General features: G+C 43.3%; 1 protein-coding gene across 4 annotated transcripts in view; it reads left to right on the top strand.

Annotated features, from left to right (window-relative positions):
* NHSL2 (NHS like 2) overlaps window positions 1-3,343 on the top strand; it is a 107,973-nt gene extending 104,630 nt beyond the window's left edge. For all 4 annotated transcript variants that reach the window (XM_081897325.1, XM_081897328.1, XM_081897326.1 and 1 more), the window contains one exon: window positions 1,568-3,343. In XM_081897325.1, the coding sequence (XP_081753451.1) occupies window positions 1,568-1,844 (277 nt within the window). In that variant the 3' untranslated portion in view covers window positions 1,845-3,343. The remainder of the gene's footprint in view (window positions 1-1,567) is intronic.
* Window positions 3,344-16,748: the final 13,405 nt, after the last annotated feature.

The raw sequence follows: 16,748 nt of genomic DNA, 5'->3' as shown, positions 1-16,748 counted from the left end.
GGAAGAGCTCTAGGGGTCCACTCAGCAGAACGAGCCAGAGGTGGGTCCCCCACTGCATCAGGTCTGCCCTACCACATTTTGAAGTAAGCAAAGCTGAATCTAAATAGAGAGGGCTCTGTAACAAGGGTCCAAAATGACCTAACTGTACTGCTGCATCCTACTTAAACCCAGTCCCTGTACATCAGGCAAGTGGAACTTGCAGCCTGCCAGACACTGCTGAACTACGGTTCCCATTGCCCCGACTATTGGCTATGCTGGCTGGGGCCAATGGGAGTTATCTGGAGGGCCACAGGTTCCCCCCACCAGTGCTGCAAAGGGCGCAGTGTTTTTGCCCACTCACGAAAGAAAGCTCACATTCTCCTTCCATGCAAGAAAACTAGCGCTAGCTAGAGTTTGGCACCATATGTGCTTTCTTACTTCACTCACTTTTCACAGCACCCACAGGAGGTCATAATCCGATCATTATCCTCCTTGTGTTTGCCGTGTGGTTCCTCTGAGAGATAGCTCAGTTGGTAGAGCATGAGACTCTTAATCTCAGAGTCGTGGGTTTGAGCCCCACGTTGGGCAAAACATGGGGGTTGGACCAAATGACCCTCGTGGTCCCTTCCAACTCTGCAATTCTATGATTCCTCAGACCACAGAAAAGCTGCCTTTTTAGAAAGTTAAAGCACAGTAGTGCAGTCGCTACAGGTGTGGTAGGTTCTTAGCTCTACGCTTCCATCTTTTTTTGCAGATGTAGCTTTGATGAGCAATGTAAGTGAACCTATTGAGGTGAACTTGTTGCCACTCAGGACATCTCCAGTATTACCAGTAACTCTTTTAATGAGCCATAGAGTGCTTTTTCATCTATATTTTTAGCTACAATTTTCAAAAAAATATTAACATATTCACACAGTCATGTCTAAATGAAGGAGATTTATTTTTAAGGATTTTTAAAATGCTACATTCTATCAAGTTTTTGGCCTAACACACTTTCTAACTTTTTTAAAGCATTTGTTTCCACAAATGTCGAAAGTAATTGGGAAACAGTGCTTATGGTAAATAAGCATTTCAGCACTAATTAAATAACTGATTTTAAGTAGAAGATGAGTGGCAGAAGAGTGAATTTTTATTTTATTTTAAAAACTTTGCTTGAGTGAATCGTCACTTCCCCACCTAGGGAGCTCTGTCCTACCCATTAGTGTGGATGGAATGTAGCAGCAAGCACATGTCAAAAAAGCACCTTACCCCCACATTAAGAAAAGGCAGCTGCAATTCTGCTTGCAGCTTACAACAGCAGAACAATGGCTGGATAGTCCTTGGGCTGCCTTATCAAACCTGGGCCCCAGCCAGGAATTATGGGAATTGTAGTCCAAAACATCTAGCAAGCACTAGGTTGGGGAAGGCTGCTCTGGAAACACCCATGGCAAATTGAACCATTGCATACAAAGCTCCCATTGTTTCCTCTGGATGGGTCCCATTACACCATTTTAGACTGTTACGGCTGCGCCAGCTCTGCCTAACCTCAAGTGACTTTCTGATCTGTTTGTGTGTGTGTGTGCGTGTGTTTGCGTGTTTGCATTTGCAGGTCCAAACGGAAGTTGCTTGGTTGGAAGGAATCCGGCGAGGCCTTTGGCAACCGGCAGAATTCAAAGAGCAACGAGTGCGCTCCAACGGGCGTCACAAGAACCTCCAGCAGGAATGAAGATTTTAAGGCACTCCTTCAAAAGAAAGGTGGCAAGGGCGCTTCAGGCATCCGTACGTCTGCGGCTGAACTTCTGAAGACCACCAACCCCTTGGCTCGGCGAGTTATGACCGAGTTTGCTGTGGACGGGACAATTCAGGGCCCTAAGACCCAGCCATGAGTATGTCGAGAGAGAGAGCTTTGTCATTTTGCGCAATGCCCTAATCCAGCCCTTGGGGAGATCTGCTTGACTAAGGGTCAGGGTGAGCCTACCACTCCATTAATGGGGTGGGGGGGCTGTGTTGTTGTTTTTCATCTTTGTTGATTTGTTGGCAGTGGTGCCAGACTTTTTTCTGTTTCTTTTTTTACTGGAGGGGGGGGGGGACTCCTGACCCAAGAAAAAGTGTCTTAAATGTAGAGCACACACTCATCCCCAATGGAATCAGCCACACATCTTGGCCCTAAAAGAGAGGAAACTTTTATATCTTTTTCCACACTGGAAGAAGGACCTGCAGCATGGGTGTTGCTAGACAGGGCTATCCTGCATTGGTATCAGACCTAGGCCTGACACCTTCTTCAATTGCATGAGGAGTTGGATACCTCCTCTCTTTCTCATCCTGATCCTCCTGCTTTCCAAGACTACAAATTTGGCGGGTTGGGGGGAGTCCCCCTGTACTGATTTCTTCTCTGCAGTGAAGCTAGCTTGGAACTGTTCAGAGTTTCTTTGGCATGTGGTACTTTCAGTGCTTGTAGGATACAATATATGGCTGTTGTGGCTTCTTTTCTTTTTAATTCTACCCCCCACCCTACCCCACAGAACCTGACTTGATCAATTTTAGTTTTGATTGCGAAACTCCTGAGTGGTGGCGAGGGGGAAAGGTGGTCACTTGGGAGACAGGTGTTGTTCAGGCAGAGGAAGAGCAAAGATCCCTATTTTTATTGATGATGCCTGACCGTCATATCAGGGCTCAGCCCCACTTCTGTTCATCCTGTGATTCCTAGTCACGGGTCCGAGAAGTTATTTTGCCCTTTCGCTTTCCCTGGAGAAACCTGCTGCTTACGCCTGAATTGGAACAAACGCCAGTCAGGTTTCCTGTGGACTGAGGTTTGTTTCAGTTCGGCAGTGAACAGTGGGTTTTCCCGGGGAAAGCGGTGGGACAAAATTAAAGCCTCTCAGACCCATGACTAGCAATCATGAGGCTTTTAATCTCAGGGTGGTGAGTTCAAGCTTCACGTTGAGCGAAAAAGCTCCCTCATTGCAGGGGGTTGGACTAGATGACCGTAGTGGTCCCTTCCAACTCTACAATTCTGTGATTCTTAGGATGAGCCCTATGACTCCAGTGTCCTTAACATATTGCTTGCTGTTCTTTTGCTCAGGGCGGGCAAAATTTCCCAATCTGGCCTCATTACCCTTCAGCCTAATATTTCTAAGCTGGCCCTTGAGAATTTTGAAATATTCGTTCAGCTCTCGGGAGGGCTGGCACACGGAACATTTTGATACAGGATTGATTCCCTCACTGCCTTAAATGCAAATATTCAGCTCGGAATCTGAAAGATTTTCCTAGCCCTTCTATATCCTTGGAACCAGAAATCCATTATCTGACCAGAAGCTCTCGTTAATGCTGTTGACCTGCTTCTCTTCATAGCCTTAAATGGAACAAAAGCAAATGGTCTTGTAGCTCCTGCTGGGTTCCTGAGCTAATTGTGTCTTTAGAGCTGAATCCTGCACACAATGGACTCTGTCCAGCTGGGACACCATGGGGCTCTTTGCAGACACTAGACTTAGACTAATGGGCTGGTTGTTCAGTGCCATCTTTGTTTTAAGGATCAATGCAAAGCATTGGGGCTGAATAATGGTTGCAGCAGCTATCTTGGTCGGATTCTTCACTTCCGTCCTTGGTAGGATTCTTCTTTTTACATCATGAAGATGAAAAAAAGAATTAAAAGCATCTTTCAGCACTGTATGCACTTGCAGATGAATTGTGGCACAAGCTCTCATATACTAGAGCCTGCTTATTCTGATTAACTAGATGTTTTCCTAAGCTGGGATACATGTGAGCCAAGGGAAGGGCATACTTTAAATGGCGGAGGGCAATTGGCCACAGAATTTACAATCTGTGGTTTACAATTTACAATCATCCCTGACCAGTGGTCCTGTTAGCTAAGGATGGTTGGAGTTGTAGTCCCAAAACATCTGGAGGGCCGAGTTTGTCTGTGCCTGTGATAGGAGCTGTTGTTGTGTAACACCTGGAGGACAGGTGACATGTGGAACCCTTGGCTCTCCAGATGTTGCCGAGCTACACATCTCATCAACTTCAGCAAGAAGAACAATAGCTAGGGATAATGGGAGCTTTAGTTCAGCAACATCTGGAGGGCTAGAGGTTCCCCACACCTGGTAAACAACGTAACCACATTGATCATCCACAAGATGACCCTAAATAATAATGCTTGCCATGTGGGCAAACACTACCTTCCACTCTTAAGTCTGGGTGAACCAGTCCTTAATGCAGTGCAGTGTGTTTGTGTGTGTATAATCTTCACGTGTAAGGTGTCTAAAGAAGCATCGAATGCATGCACCGCAGGGCATACCACAATATAAAAGCCCCTTCCCTCTCCATGTTTCTACCTGTCTCAATGAAAGGCATTTTGCTGATACTTAAGGTTTTGTCTGGGCAGCGTCTTGAATCTCTTCCCCCACCCCCTCAACCCCGGTATACCATTTTTTCAGCTGATTAGCACTTTGCAACCTCTGGTATGCTCACACAACTTAATGGCCTTGCAGTGAATGTCCATAGTCAGGGAAGGGCACTGTATTAGAGTCCCTCTCTTGCCTCCCCACTGCCCTGCGGTTCCTCTCTCAAGGCAGAAAGTTGCATTCCCTGATTTTCACAATCTGGCTTCTGCTTTTCCCTCTCACACAGCCAGTGTGTGGGATCCTGCTGACTGGGCCAAGGAGCAAACAAAAGCAAGAAAAACTGATGGGTTTGGGGGGGGGGGTGAAAAGACAATCATTAGAAATGCCCAGCGCTATTGCTACTACTGAATGATGCTATTTTACTCACTTTCTGTACTGCTCCCTGCTGTGTAATGCCAGTAGCATCTGGTCAGCTACACCTGACACATCTCCTCCTGAGTTTTAGGCTCCTGTTTTCCATGAGTCCTAGGGAGTATGGAAGGTGGGTCGTTTAAAAAGAGATGACAAGGATCAGTAAAATACCCAACTCCTTCCCCAGTAGCGTATGGCTCCTTCCAGTGATTATCTTAAACCTCTCCAATTTAACTTGATGTGAGCAAAAATCACAAGATCCTCTGTAGGAATCCAGGGTTTGCCATGCACCTCCTAAGATCAATCTACCCATGTTCAATACAAAGATCCCCCCCCCAAGATGCTTTCACATGCTGCAAAATACCGAAAAAAGACCAGTGTTCAAATTATGGTGGATAGGGTTTTGGGGTTTTTTCTGAGAGGGGGGTTAGTGAAATTCATGAGACTGATGCCCTAATCCTCCCCAATTTCAGCCAAAACATGTCCCACATTTGGAAAAGCAGGAGCTAAGGGGGAAATTATAAAAAGTTATGGTGTCTGGGGGCCCTTTGCGTCACCCTTGTAGTTTGGGAACCGAACGGTGTCCCCACAGAATGTACATATTAGCGCTTAACATTCTCTTTTTCTAAATGCTACGGTGAAAATAGGAAGCGTAACTCATTCTTACTTCCTGTTTCAGTGATTGTTAGAACATGGGGAAGGGCTATAGCAATCACAGATGAACTTGGCAAAAGATAATTTCTTTTAGGTATATCCAAAGGGGCTTGCTTGGAAAGACCAGGGGCATATTTACATTGCAAAATTTAGCTAGTTTGAAATGAAGGTGGAACTCATGTCATCACACATACACAGACACCTGCTCCGGTAACCCTGGGAACTGGAGTTGTATGAGTTTGCCAATTTTTTATTTTTTTTTTAATTTCTATACCTATAGTTTCCAGGTTCATTGGTCTGGACCTATGGCATTTAAATGGGCCTGAAACTGGTTGCAACTAAGGGATGAAGGAGAAATTTGCTTCTGTTTTTATTGAAATGCATACCAATCTAATCCACACTTTCTGAAAAATATGTGAACTGAAAAAGCTAGCCTTCAAAATCTGCACTCCTCCAAATTTTGTCGTGCAGTTCTCCGGCCAAATAATGTTTACAAAAAAATGTGCCTATTATCATCATCATCATCATCATCATCTATTTCTTCATCGCCTTCTAAACAACCATCTCAAGGCAATTTTCACGTAAGATAATTTTTTAAAACACACGCACACAAAAACACACAAAACACATTTGAATCAAGACTAAAACCCTAGCAAAACAAACACTCATGGTAAAGTCCCATTTATCCTGCTAGGAAAACTGTTCAATTTTAACTATAGTTACTTGAAACAAGCTAACAGCCTAGGTTGTGAAGCTGGCTTGTTCAATTTATAGTTAAAATTAGCCACAGTTTAGGTTTCAAACAATGCACTAAACCGAGACTAATCTAAAGTAGAAGCTTCTGCTCATCTTACAAGGACATTTTCCCTGCCTTGCTATGTACTCCCCTGGAGAGCTTCTCCTGGCTGGGATATATCTTTTAACTGTAATAAAATTACTTGCTTGTCTGGATGGGGGATGGAGAAATGCATGGGTGTCACAACATTTATCTTTTATGTAGTTGGAATGTAGCAGTCACATCCCTTGAAGTGTCCACTTTTGCCTCTGGCCCTTCCCACCCCTGGTTTTCAGGTCCTGGGCAAGTTCCCCATGTGGGAATTCTCCCCTCAGGCTGGAACAAGTTCCCCATGCTTGCTTTTAATCATACATCCAAATCCAGGTATATACTGTGTCTCAAAACCTGTTTTCCATGCAGTACCTGACTGCCTTGCTGGCAGGGACTGGAGAATCTCCTCGTTCATCTGGTCACTGATCTGATTTTCTGATTACCAAAAGTGCCCCTAATGGAACAGGGTAGTAATGATAGCCGATAGCTAATGTAAGCCAATTGCAACTTCATAAAAAGTGAAAACAGGGTGTTTTTAAAATACTGCGCTTAGTTTTGTATGACTTCCAGGGTACCCTATACAGTACAGTTGTATGAAATGAAACATATCCTGCCCAGGATTAATAATGTTGGGTTGCAGCAGGACTTAGTTTTCTCTGTGTGCCTTTGTGTGAGGCTGTGTGTGTGTGTGATATATAGCATTAATGCTGGTCAAATCAAGTATAGTTGCCCGTATCAGCTAATCCTCAAATGATGGTCTCCTCTTGCAGAACTTTGGTCTTTCAAATCATCGGGTGGAGGGGATATGCATTATTTCTTTGCTTTGCTATGACACTGCTCTAGCCATCTTGGCTTTATCATTTAACAAATGCATTCATCTCTCTGTGTGCTGGGGAGTAGGAATGAAATGGTGTCATGGTAACATAAGTGGTCATATATTGCTTATATAAAGACATAGCCAGCATGAAATTGGCTGGAAAGTATTTGTACTCTCAAATCATTATGAAACCGAGGAGGATGACCTATTCCCCAACAGTTGGGCAGAAACTCAGCTGTTCAAGTGGTTAACTCCTAATGAGAAAATTGTACACAATGTGATTGGTCCTAAGAAATAATGACACTGAAAGCATTTAAATATATATATATATATATCTGCAGAAGTACATAATGCTGCCTGAGTCGGCAAACGAAGGTTTGCAGGCACACTTAAATGAAATTTCTGAAAAAGAAACAGGGTTTTAGCTTAGCCTTATGTGCTAACTTTGTACAGTGGTACCTCGGGTTACAGACACTTCAGGTTACAGACTCCGCTAACCCAGAAATAGTACCTCGGATTAAGAACTTTGCTTCAGGATGAGAACAGAAATTGTGCGGCGACAGCGGGAGGCCCCATTAGCTAAAGTGGTACCTCAGGCTAAGAACAGTTTCAGGTTAAGAACAGACCTCCAGAACAAATTAAGTTCTTAACCAGAAGTACCACTGTATATGTAGGGAAATTAGGTTTTGAAATTTAGCACCGGGGAGCTTTGAAACATGCTATTCCACAATCAGCAGTCTGAAGCAGGGCAGTCCAGGAAGAACAGCAGTACATTTAAATTGTTCTCTTAGGCTGCAATCCTAAACACGCTGACCTGGAAATAAGTGCCATTCAGTTGAAGTGTGGCATTCATACACAAAGAAAGGCTTCCTTTTTATTGGTCCAACTTGCATCAAATACATTTGGTTTCTCGTACTCTCGAAGAGCTGGAAGAAAAGCATGCACACTCTTGTGAGCCATTCCAGTCCTTGGTGAAGCATGCAATTCTTCATCACTTTAGACTCCCATTTCAAAACAACAGTCCGCAATTGTTGATGAGATTTAAATGCTTTATTTTCAGAGGAGTGAAATGGTAGGGCTCTTAGCAACGTTCTTCTTTCTCTATCTCTCCCTCTTATCTTTCTCTCTCTGTCTGTTTCTCCTTTCTTTCTTTCTTTTTTTGCAAGAGTCTAAAGATATATATTGGGTTTTGTGCTGCCCCCTAGGTGAGAAGGCAATTCGGGGCCCTCCTTCTTCCAACAGTTCAAGAAGCCAAGTTTATAGACAGCTCCCTCCTGATGTTTGCTATTTGAGCCCATATTCATTATCTCAAGACTGGGCTTTAATCTGTGAGTTGAGCAGCACACTTCCATGGTACCTGTGCTCAAGAACCCTGCTGAATATGTGCCAGGCTGATGCAAAGCCCAGCCGAGAGAGGACAATGAGCCAAATGCATATTCCGAAATTAAATGTGATTAAGAAATGGGAAGTAGCCTGGGAAGTAGTTTTGTAGCTTCAGGCCAAAACAACTGTTGGATTCCGCACAACTTGCTTTCCTCCTTATTATGCTATGAACTGGAATGCACATTGCTTTTTCTTTCTTTTCTTCTTTCTTTTAAAAAGAATCTCTTCCTTCACTTTCTTTATCATATCAGCCACATTCAGAGGTGATGCCCTGCAGACAAAGAAGCCTTTTTAGCATCACAGCTGATTATTACCATTGTCTATTTGCTGCAGGTGAATATCATTGCTGATTTTTTTCTGAATTGTACCAGGCATGTGGATTTTGAAGAAAGCTATCCCCCATAGTTTAAAAGTCTTGCAAAAACAAAAAAAACCCTACAACCATCAACTGTGTTGCCTCCTCTGTGAAGAAAGTTACTCCGTCAACAGCTGGTGGCTAATTTGGCCTGGCCCAGTTAGTGCCTCATGTTGACAGTTCTTTATCATTGTGCTTAGCTGTGCAGTCTAACAATTCAATTAATGGCTGTCAAACACCATACTAAGTCTGGAAATCTAGTCAAACCTATCTGGATCTTCTTGGGTTTTCCTCTTCCTATATAATCACTGTATAGCAGCTATTCTGCAGATTTCTGGGTCCACATTATTCAGGAAGAGCCTGATGACACATGTCTACTGCTTGTTGGTTGCAACATTAAATGATCATTGGAATGTATGAAGGACCTATCACATTGGCGTCAAACACACTGGCCACATTCACACATAACAACAAGCCAGACTGTCTTCTTGTGTTTTACAGTGAACAAGTGGTATTGCTAGTCTGTACAGCCCAGTTGCTTCTGATTCAATCCTTTACTGGCATGAACAATATAGTAATGCAACAAGCCATGACTTCTGGTTACATCTGAACCGGGGTGTGTGTCATGGTTTGTTGCTCCCTAACAAGAAGCCATGAACAGGAAATCAAATACGAAGCATGGTTTAAGGTAGGCTAATACTTATGGCTTGCTAGGGAGAAACAAATTATAATCACTGGTTCAATATGACCAGAAGCTAAGGCTTCCTAGTTTGTTTATCCTGTTTGTGCCAGGGTGAGCAATCAGGCTCACAATAAACCACAACAAGACATAAAATCTGGCCTGTTGTTATGTGCAAAAACAGCCAGTGACACACAAAAGCAGTTCATGCATTTAGTTGTGAGAGGCCAAGCAATAGACTCATGTGTGAACAACTGCTCATTCCATTTCTCATATTTGCCTAGCCAACTCCTTGGACCAATAGCACCATGGCCTACTGACCTGAATGCACTCAGTCTCTGTAAGCCAAAAAAAGAACATGGAAAAAGCTTCAATCTCTAGCGGGTCTGACATGACTAATAACTGAATGTTTTCATTTGACGTGGAAGATTAATGAGTGACCTATAACTGAATCTACATCTGTAGTGTCAAGAGATGTTTCAGGTTTCTTTGTTTTTTTTAATGTATTCTGGCCAGTGAAGTGACCGACCTTTTCTGTGTTTGTAATGTGTTCCTGGACATTTCCTTTGTACAGCCCAAAACCAAAGCTCAGGCTTCTTCTGTCCCTCTGCAAAGTGTTTCTCTCCTTCCTGCATGAAGCGCTTCAGCAACAGTCATCCTAAGAAGCAGCAAGGCTTCTTTCTATTAATACTCTTTTGTTTCCCAGGAGGTGTTACCTGCCCCTTCTGCTTGGATGAACCAGAATTTGCTTTAAAATGTGCTTGGCTCCAGTTGCTGCCACTGTTAGTTTGGCTTTAATTACATGTTCCTCCATCTGTTGCCATGGATTTGCACAGTTAGGTCTGTAATTAACTTCCCAGCTCAGACGTTCAAGAAAAATATATCATAAAAATGTCCACGCTTCATTGATTGTGAGGGTTTTCCCCCCTGCTCTTTTTGGTTCTGCTTTTGCTGTTGCTTTTCCAGTTAGGCTAGAAATATACAAAATTGTGATGGTGGTGGTTGAAGAGGAGGGACTGTCCTCTTCGGTGGTCCCATCAACATGGCTAAATGTTATCAATCCCCTCACCTACAAAGTGGGTCAGCACCAGGTAGCAGCACTGCAGATTAGTCCCCTTTCCAATAAAAGGGGATCTGGTGAGGTTCTAGCTTAGGAAATGAGGTTAAGGAAGATGGTAGTTAGAAGGATGAAAAGCTATGAACAAGACAGTGTGTTTTCCTTATTAGAAAAAGAAAATGATATAAGGTGACTCAAGCTTCCTATATGAATGATGTAAAAAGTGCACTACCTTAACCCACTGAATGGTCTTGAGAGAATCTTTTGCTGCAGAATTAATGAAAGTGTGCAGACCCCACCAGTCTCTTAGATACAGTCCACTGGGAGTCTCACATAACAGCAGGTTAAATATATAGGGATGTATCCAACATCCTTGAACCACGATCACAGAGAACTTGTGCTAGTTCAAAGGGCAAGTTTTAATGTGCAACAGAGGGATCAAATGCAACTCTTGCATTAGTGGGAATCTGTTGTGCAGCAGATTGTACAGTATCCTGCTTGTCAAAGTTATGAGTAGCCTGCACGTGCAAAATCTTGCACAGCAAAGTTTTGCTGGCACAATGTACCACTAAGTGACTTTAACTTAGCACTATGTTACATACAACCCAATACTTTCTTTAAAGCACACAAGTGCTGTGTGACTGCTGCTTAATTTTACACAAATTGATTCTGTTTCTTCTGTAGTCACAGGAAGCCCCCCCCTCCTTTTGACACAAGCAAATTATACTTTAGCTCCCTCCCTGGATTTTGGAGAATCTACCAGGTCTCCATTCCTTCAACCCTCTCTTCTTTTTTCTTAGGACCCTCTGTTTCTGTATCCCAGACTTATTTGTTGCACTTGCTGGGTGTGATTTGTAGACTCCCTAAAGGGTCAAACCAGATATGCATCAGTTTATTAAGCATGCACCTGCCATTTAAGCTGTCCAATGGGAACAGGAGTGAAACTTTCCCCCTCCCCTCCATCTCCTCTTCTGCCTCTGCTTTTGCTTCTGGACTTCTCTCTGCCACAGACTCTCCCTGCTCAATAAGGCCTGTTACCTCTTCAGCTTCTGACACTTCCTCCTCTCAGGTTTCTCCCTCTTCTTCCTCTGACCACACATTGCCATCCCACCAGTAGTCCCCAAGCTCTAAGCTTTCTTCCCTTGGATTTTTTCCCAGCTGTTGCCTCCCACCAACCATCTGCATTCAGATCGCCACTCCCTACCATTGATCCCGCTTACAACTTTTGTCTGTTGCTCATGCCCTCCAAGTCCTGCCCAAGCATAGTTGGAGCTTGACTGGAACAAACACAAGCCAGAGAACCAAAAGGGCCTTCTGGGGGCTCTGGCACCATCCTGTTATGTGCAGTTCTTTATTTCTCCTCCTACCCACAAGTGGCTCATTACCAAGGTCCACGTGATTGGCACTTCCCTTTTCCAAATCTAACAGCCAGGCAAATAGAACTTGTGCCACAGGGGAGAAATGCAGGAAAGGGGAAAGCTTTGTAGTTGTTTCAGAAATTTCTGCCCAGAGCTCTGAGGTCCCTGATGTGGTGCTTGTGAGCACCATGGTACCCTCAGATGCACACCTTGGTGTCCACAGATATCCTACCCCTCCCAGTTTTTATTTGTGTGTATACATATATATATATTAATAGAGTATTTTTGGTTCTGTGACAAGTTGTCTTTGGGAGAAGGGTGTTGCCTGCCTCCCCCCGCCCCCCGTATTCTGTTTGTTTGGGGGGTGCGTGTGTTTTGCCTGCTGATGGGGGGGAGGGTGCTGGGATCTGAGCATCACCAGATTTTCCGCTGTGAAATGGGTATTTTATGGTGATCTCAACATTTTTCTTCGGTTTTCAAATGTGTCCCCAGGCCCAGAAAAGTGGGATTATGGGGCTATCCTTGTCCTTCAAGCAAAACTCAGGAATGTGCTGAAGTACCAATGATTGTAAACCCTAACAACCTGGATTCTTTACATTTTTTTCAGAGCAGGTGTCCTAAGGCCAGGAGCAGATACAATATCCTCTGCTTCCCCAGACAAGTCCTGGTGGCAGAATCATTTGCCTGCTGGGTGCCTTCTGTGGTTTTCATTCTCCAAAGCGGGCAATTGATAGAGTAGGGTGGGTGGAATTCTCCAATCTTGAATCTGCTTTGGTGTGGGGCCGGGGATGGATGTATATACCCGAATTCCTAAGTCTGGATCCTGTTAAATTTAGGGGTAGGGAGACTTCTAAAAGTTTTGGGTTTGCCAAGTTAATACCTAACATTATGGGCTTAAAAATCAATCAGATAGACTCAGGTTGCAATCCAATGCATGCTTACCTAGGAAGAGGTCCTGTTGAACTCAACGGGACCTACTTCTGAGTAGACTTCTATAGAATTGCAGGTTTTGTTTTTAACATTGAAATGCTGATCCCCCCCCCTTTTTTTCAAAATGGAAAACCTGCCATTCAGATTCTTAAAAATTAAATAAAAGTGAGTGCAATTTTTTTCCAGATTTAGGATTGATCCCCTTTTGCCATGTGTAGTTCTGGGTTATCCTTGCTTTTCACCTACCAGCGAATCCATTTGAATTTAACAGGGTAAAATAACTGCGTTGCTTCGCAGCCATCTTCCTACATAGATATATGTGTGTGTTCTTTCAATCACAGCTTTGACGGGGATTTATCATTATTATTTTGCAAACTTTCTGGCAGCTTCTGACTGTCAAGGCACAGCCTCGACCAACCCTCCTCATAACCACTTTCTGCTGTAGTTGAAATCAGACCTTGTGTGTGTGTGCTCCCATAAAACTCCCACTTCAGCATGGTTTTAACTATGGAAAGGCAGCATGCAAATAGAATGGTGGTGGTGGTATGACTATCAACCGTAGGAGTACCAAGCAACAAAAGCCAGTGTGGGATGTGGCATCGATGGTAGGGAAGGAATTGGCTGGGTCCACTTTTCAAAGCAGACCAGCCCAGTCCAATGGTCCTGTACTTGCTTGCAGGAGCACAACCCCTGATCAGATTACAAAACTCTCTGGATTCGGTAATGCAGTTTTCAAGTACAAAAAATAATAATAATTAAAAATGTGTGCACGGAAGTATGTATTTTACAGTTAAAATGCATATTTGGTGGGAACACACTGGGGGTAGGGGTGGGGGGCGGCATTTGTCTTGGGAGAATACATACAAAAATGTCAGCAGTCATGTGAACCATTCAACTACGAAATTTTCATGCATTTTTAAAAATAAAAAAGCAGTGCACAAAACAAGACCAAACCGACCTAAGATTGAGTGTCCATGTAAGTGACACAGGACAGAGAGTCCACCCCTAACTGCTGGCAATTGCTGCAGAGACATGAATGTACCATTTTAGCTCATTACTGGGCCAACAGGATGAATGTTCTCCCAATGTAACAAACCCGTTGACCAGGACAAGTGTACTTTCTCATAGATGAATCATCGCCGATCGTAGGGGAGGGGTTGGTCTTGTGTCCTTGAGATATATAGATATATTTTTTGAAAAATCCCCACAAAGGGCTTCAAACAAGCACTTTCACTTCTAATGAAGATTCATCCCATGAATGTATTTTGACCACACAACACACACCAGAGGTGCAAGGAGAAGCAGTCTGCTTTGCTTTTTGCTTTTTTTGTTTTTAATTGTCAAGCACCACCACATTACAGGGTGAATCTACAAAGATAAGTGCCGGATGCTTTCTAGAAAAACTGTTGCCTGAATGTGTGGCCGGTGAGCAATGAAATGCCATTAAACTTTGTATAGTGTCACATAGGACTGCTCAGGAAAAGAAAAGAAAAACCATTGAAAAGGAGGTGAAATGGAGAAATTAGCAGTGGTGGCTAAACCTTTACTTGATTGCATTATAATGTTGAGGCTGCCGGATTCCTGCTAGCAAGAGATTTGCACATTGGTTTTCATTCATATCTGCCTCAGAACCTTGCCCTCCTCCCTTTTGATTTTCTGTAGAATAAAAAAATCCATTTTTGGACTGCAGTTCTAAGCATATTTACTTGACAGCAAGTACTGTTGAACTCGGTGGGGTTTGCCTCCCAAGTAAACATGTTTAGGGTTGCCCTCAAAAAGGAAAACAATCATTAATCCTGACACTACACCCATAAAAAAACACGCAAATCCTCATTTTGCTAGAGGATACCTGTGCTTGTCTTTAACTGGGTTACAGTTTTAAAAACAAAATGCCTAGAGAGTAATTATTCTTTTTTCAAGCCTGCTTCTCTTAGGAATCCATTTTCCTTGCTCTACACCTAAGTGGATTTATATAAACTCCCCACCCCCACTCCTGAGGTATTTCTGTACAGCCTAGGTAACCTAAGTCTCCTACCTATACTTTAATCTAGCTATCTCTATATTTGCATTAGTCTGTCTTATCGTGAACCGGTCACACAAGAATGACGGAAACAGTTTATTGACTCCTTTTGTGCGTGTCAATGAAAAATTGATTTGGGGTGCTCACACCCTCTTTTGAACTCAGATTCTTGCCACTGTACAGTATATGGAGATGCATAGAGAGACTTTTTATATTTCTGAATGTTGTACTTTTTAACTCCTTGCAAGCTTGGTAATACACTATCTAAATGTCTAAAAAACAATAACGACTGTCTTGTAAGTCTGATGTTATTTCCTTGAACCTGTGGGTTGGAAAGGTGATGGGGAGGGCGAAGAGAAGCCCCAGAGGGTGAATTACACTCTGAGGAAAGAGTTGGGCGGGGGGGGGGGAGTCATGCTGGAAGATTTCAGGCAAGTTGGATGTGTTAACCTTGAGGACACACCTCAAGTTTCCTTCTACAACGCTCTCCTGTGCTCTGCTGTGATTGATTCTGCCCTTGTTTAATTCTAGGGCTGCCACTAGTTTAAATAATCCATTGCATGAATGAGTTGATTAAGTGATTGATTAAGCAACTGAATTTACACAGATATGCAAGTGAGTACAGCAAAACCTCTGAAGAAAGCATCCTTTTTCTTGTTTTAAACTATTATGCACTATGTCTTGCAACGGGCACACGTGAATACAGAAGGTTGGCATTGGGTTTCCTCCATGCTAATTTTCAGCTTTAAAATTGCCTTCTCCCTTTCTTCCCAGCCTTCACTGCTTTTAGCCATATTGAAAAAGTATGACTAAAAATGTAGGAATGGGGGAGAAAATTGATACGGTTGAAAATGTAATCCAAACATGCCTACACCGCAGTTTCCGAAACAATATGCAAAGCCTGTGAATCCTCACACCCCAGCAAGCTGGTCCCTTCATTGTGAGTTGGTGAGGGAGGTTGCCTTTTTCTCTTTGAAAAGTGCATAGAGCTGAAGGAGGAAGTTGGAAGAGCAACTCAGATTAATGTTTCTGGACCTGACTTTCCCTAGAAGAACCCTTCTAAAAGTAGGAGAGGGGGGAGAGACATGGCAAGAGGAGGTGGCACCCAAAGAATTCACTCAAAAATCCAGACGTGCCCAAGGGCCTAAAAAAGTTGGATACCCCTAGATTAGTACAAGTGATAAGGAGGTCCAAGTACATAATAGGCCTCTCTCTTTTTGGCAGTGGCATTGCAGCCATTTTTAACACAACACACGTCCAAGAAGCCTGTGTGTTATCTTTTCACATACTGAAGCCTGTGTGTTATCTTTTCACATACTGACTGTACAAGCAAACACCTTTGTTGGAAGAAACAAAGATGTCCATCAGCAGAACCATTGTTGGACAAGGAACAGAAAGGTAGGTGTGTGTGTGTGTGTGTGTGTGTGTGTGTGTGTTTGTTTAAAGGAACCTAAGCTTCAAAGACTGGTGGAATTAAGATTGAATTTACATTCCATTTTCCCTCCTTTATTTCCAGTCACAGGTGTTGCTGCGGGGGTAAGAGGTATTACGAAAGAACAGAGAGGGCACAAATACATAGGGTGTTCGTCTACACAAGCCCCTTTGAAATGAAAAAGAGCTGCCTGAGGGAGCATCAGAGTGTTCCTGCAGAGGTCATATCCACACCCAGGGCTCCCCCCCCCCACCCAGAACTCACTGGCACTCAGTTCTGGCATCTCTCAGGTGGGCCCCATTGCTATTCTAAGAGAATGAGGGATGTGTTCATAGTGGGTTCTGGCACCTCCTTTTCTAGAAAAATAGCACTGTCCAGATGTAAAACAAAAGGCTTTCCCCAAATATTGCTATAGTTTTTATTATTAAATAAAACTGTACTTTGTTAAGGGCTGGCTAGGGCTAAATTACAATTTACAGGATTCTTTGGGGAAATTCACGTGTCCCGAATGTATGGTGTGAATGTGAT

This window comes from Podarcis melisellensis, assembly GCF_964234715.1.
Source record: "Podarcis melisellensis genome assembly, chromosome: Z".
Classification (NCBI taxonomy): Eukaryota; Metazoa; Chordata; class Lepidosauria; order Squamata; family Lacertidae; genus Podarcis; species Podarcis melisellensis.
Note: the sequence above shows the minus strand (reverse complement) of the source record. Positions and strands in the feature narration are given on the sequence as shown.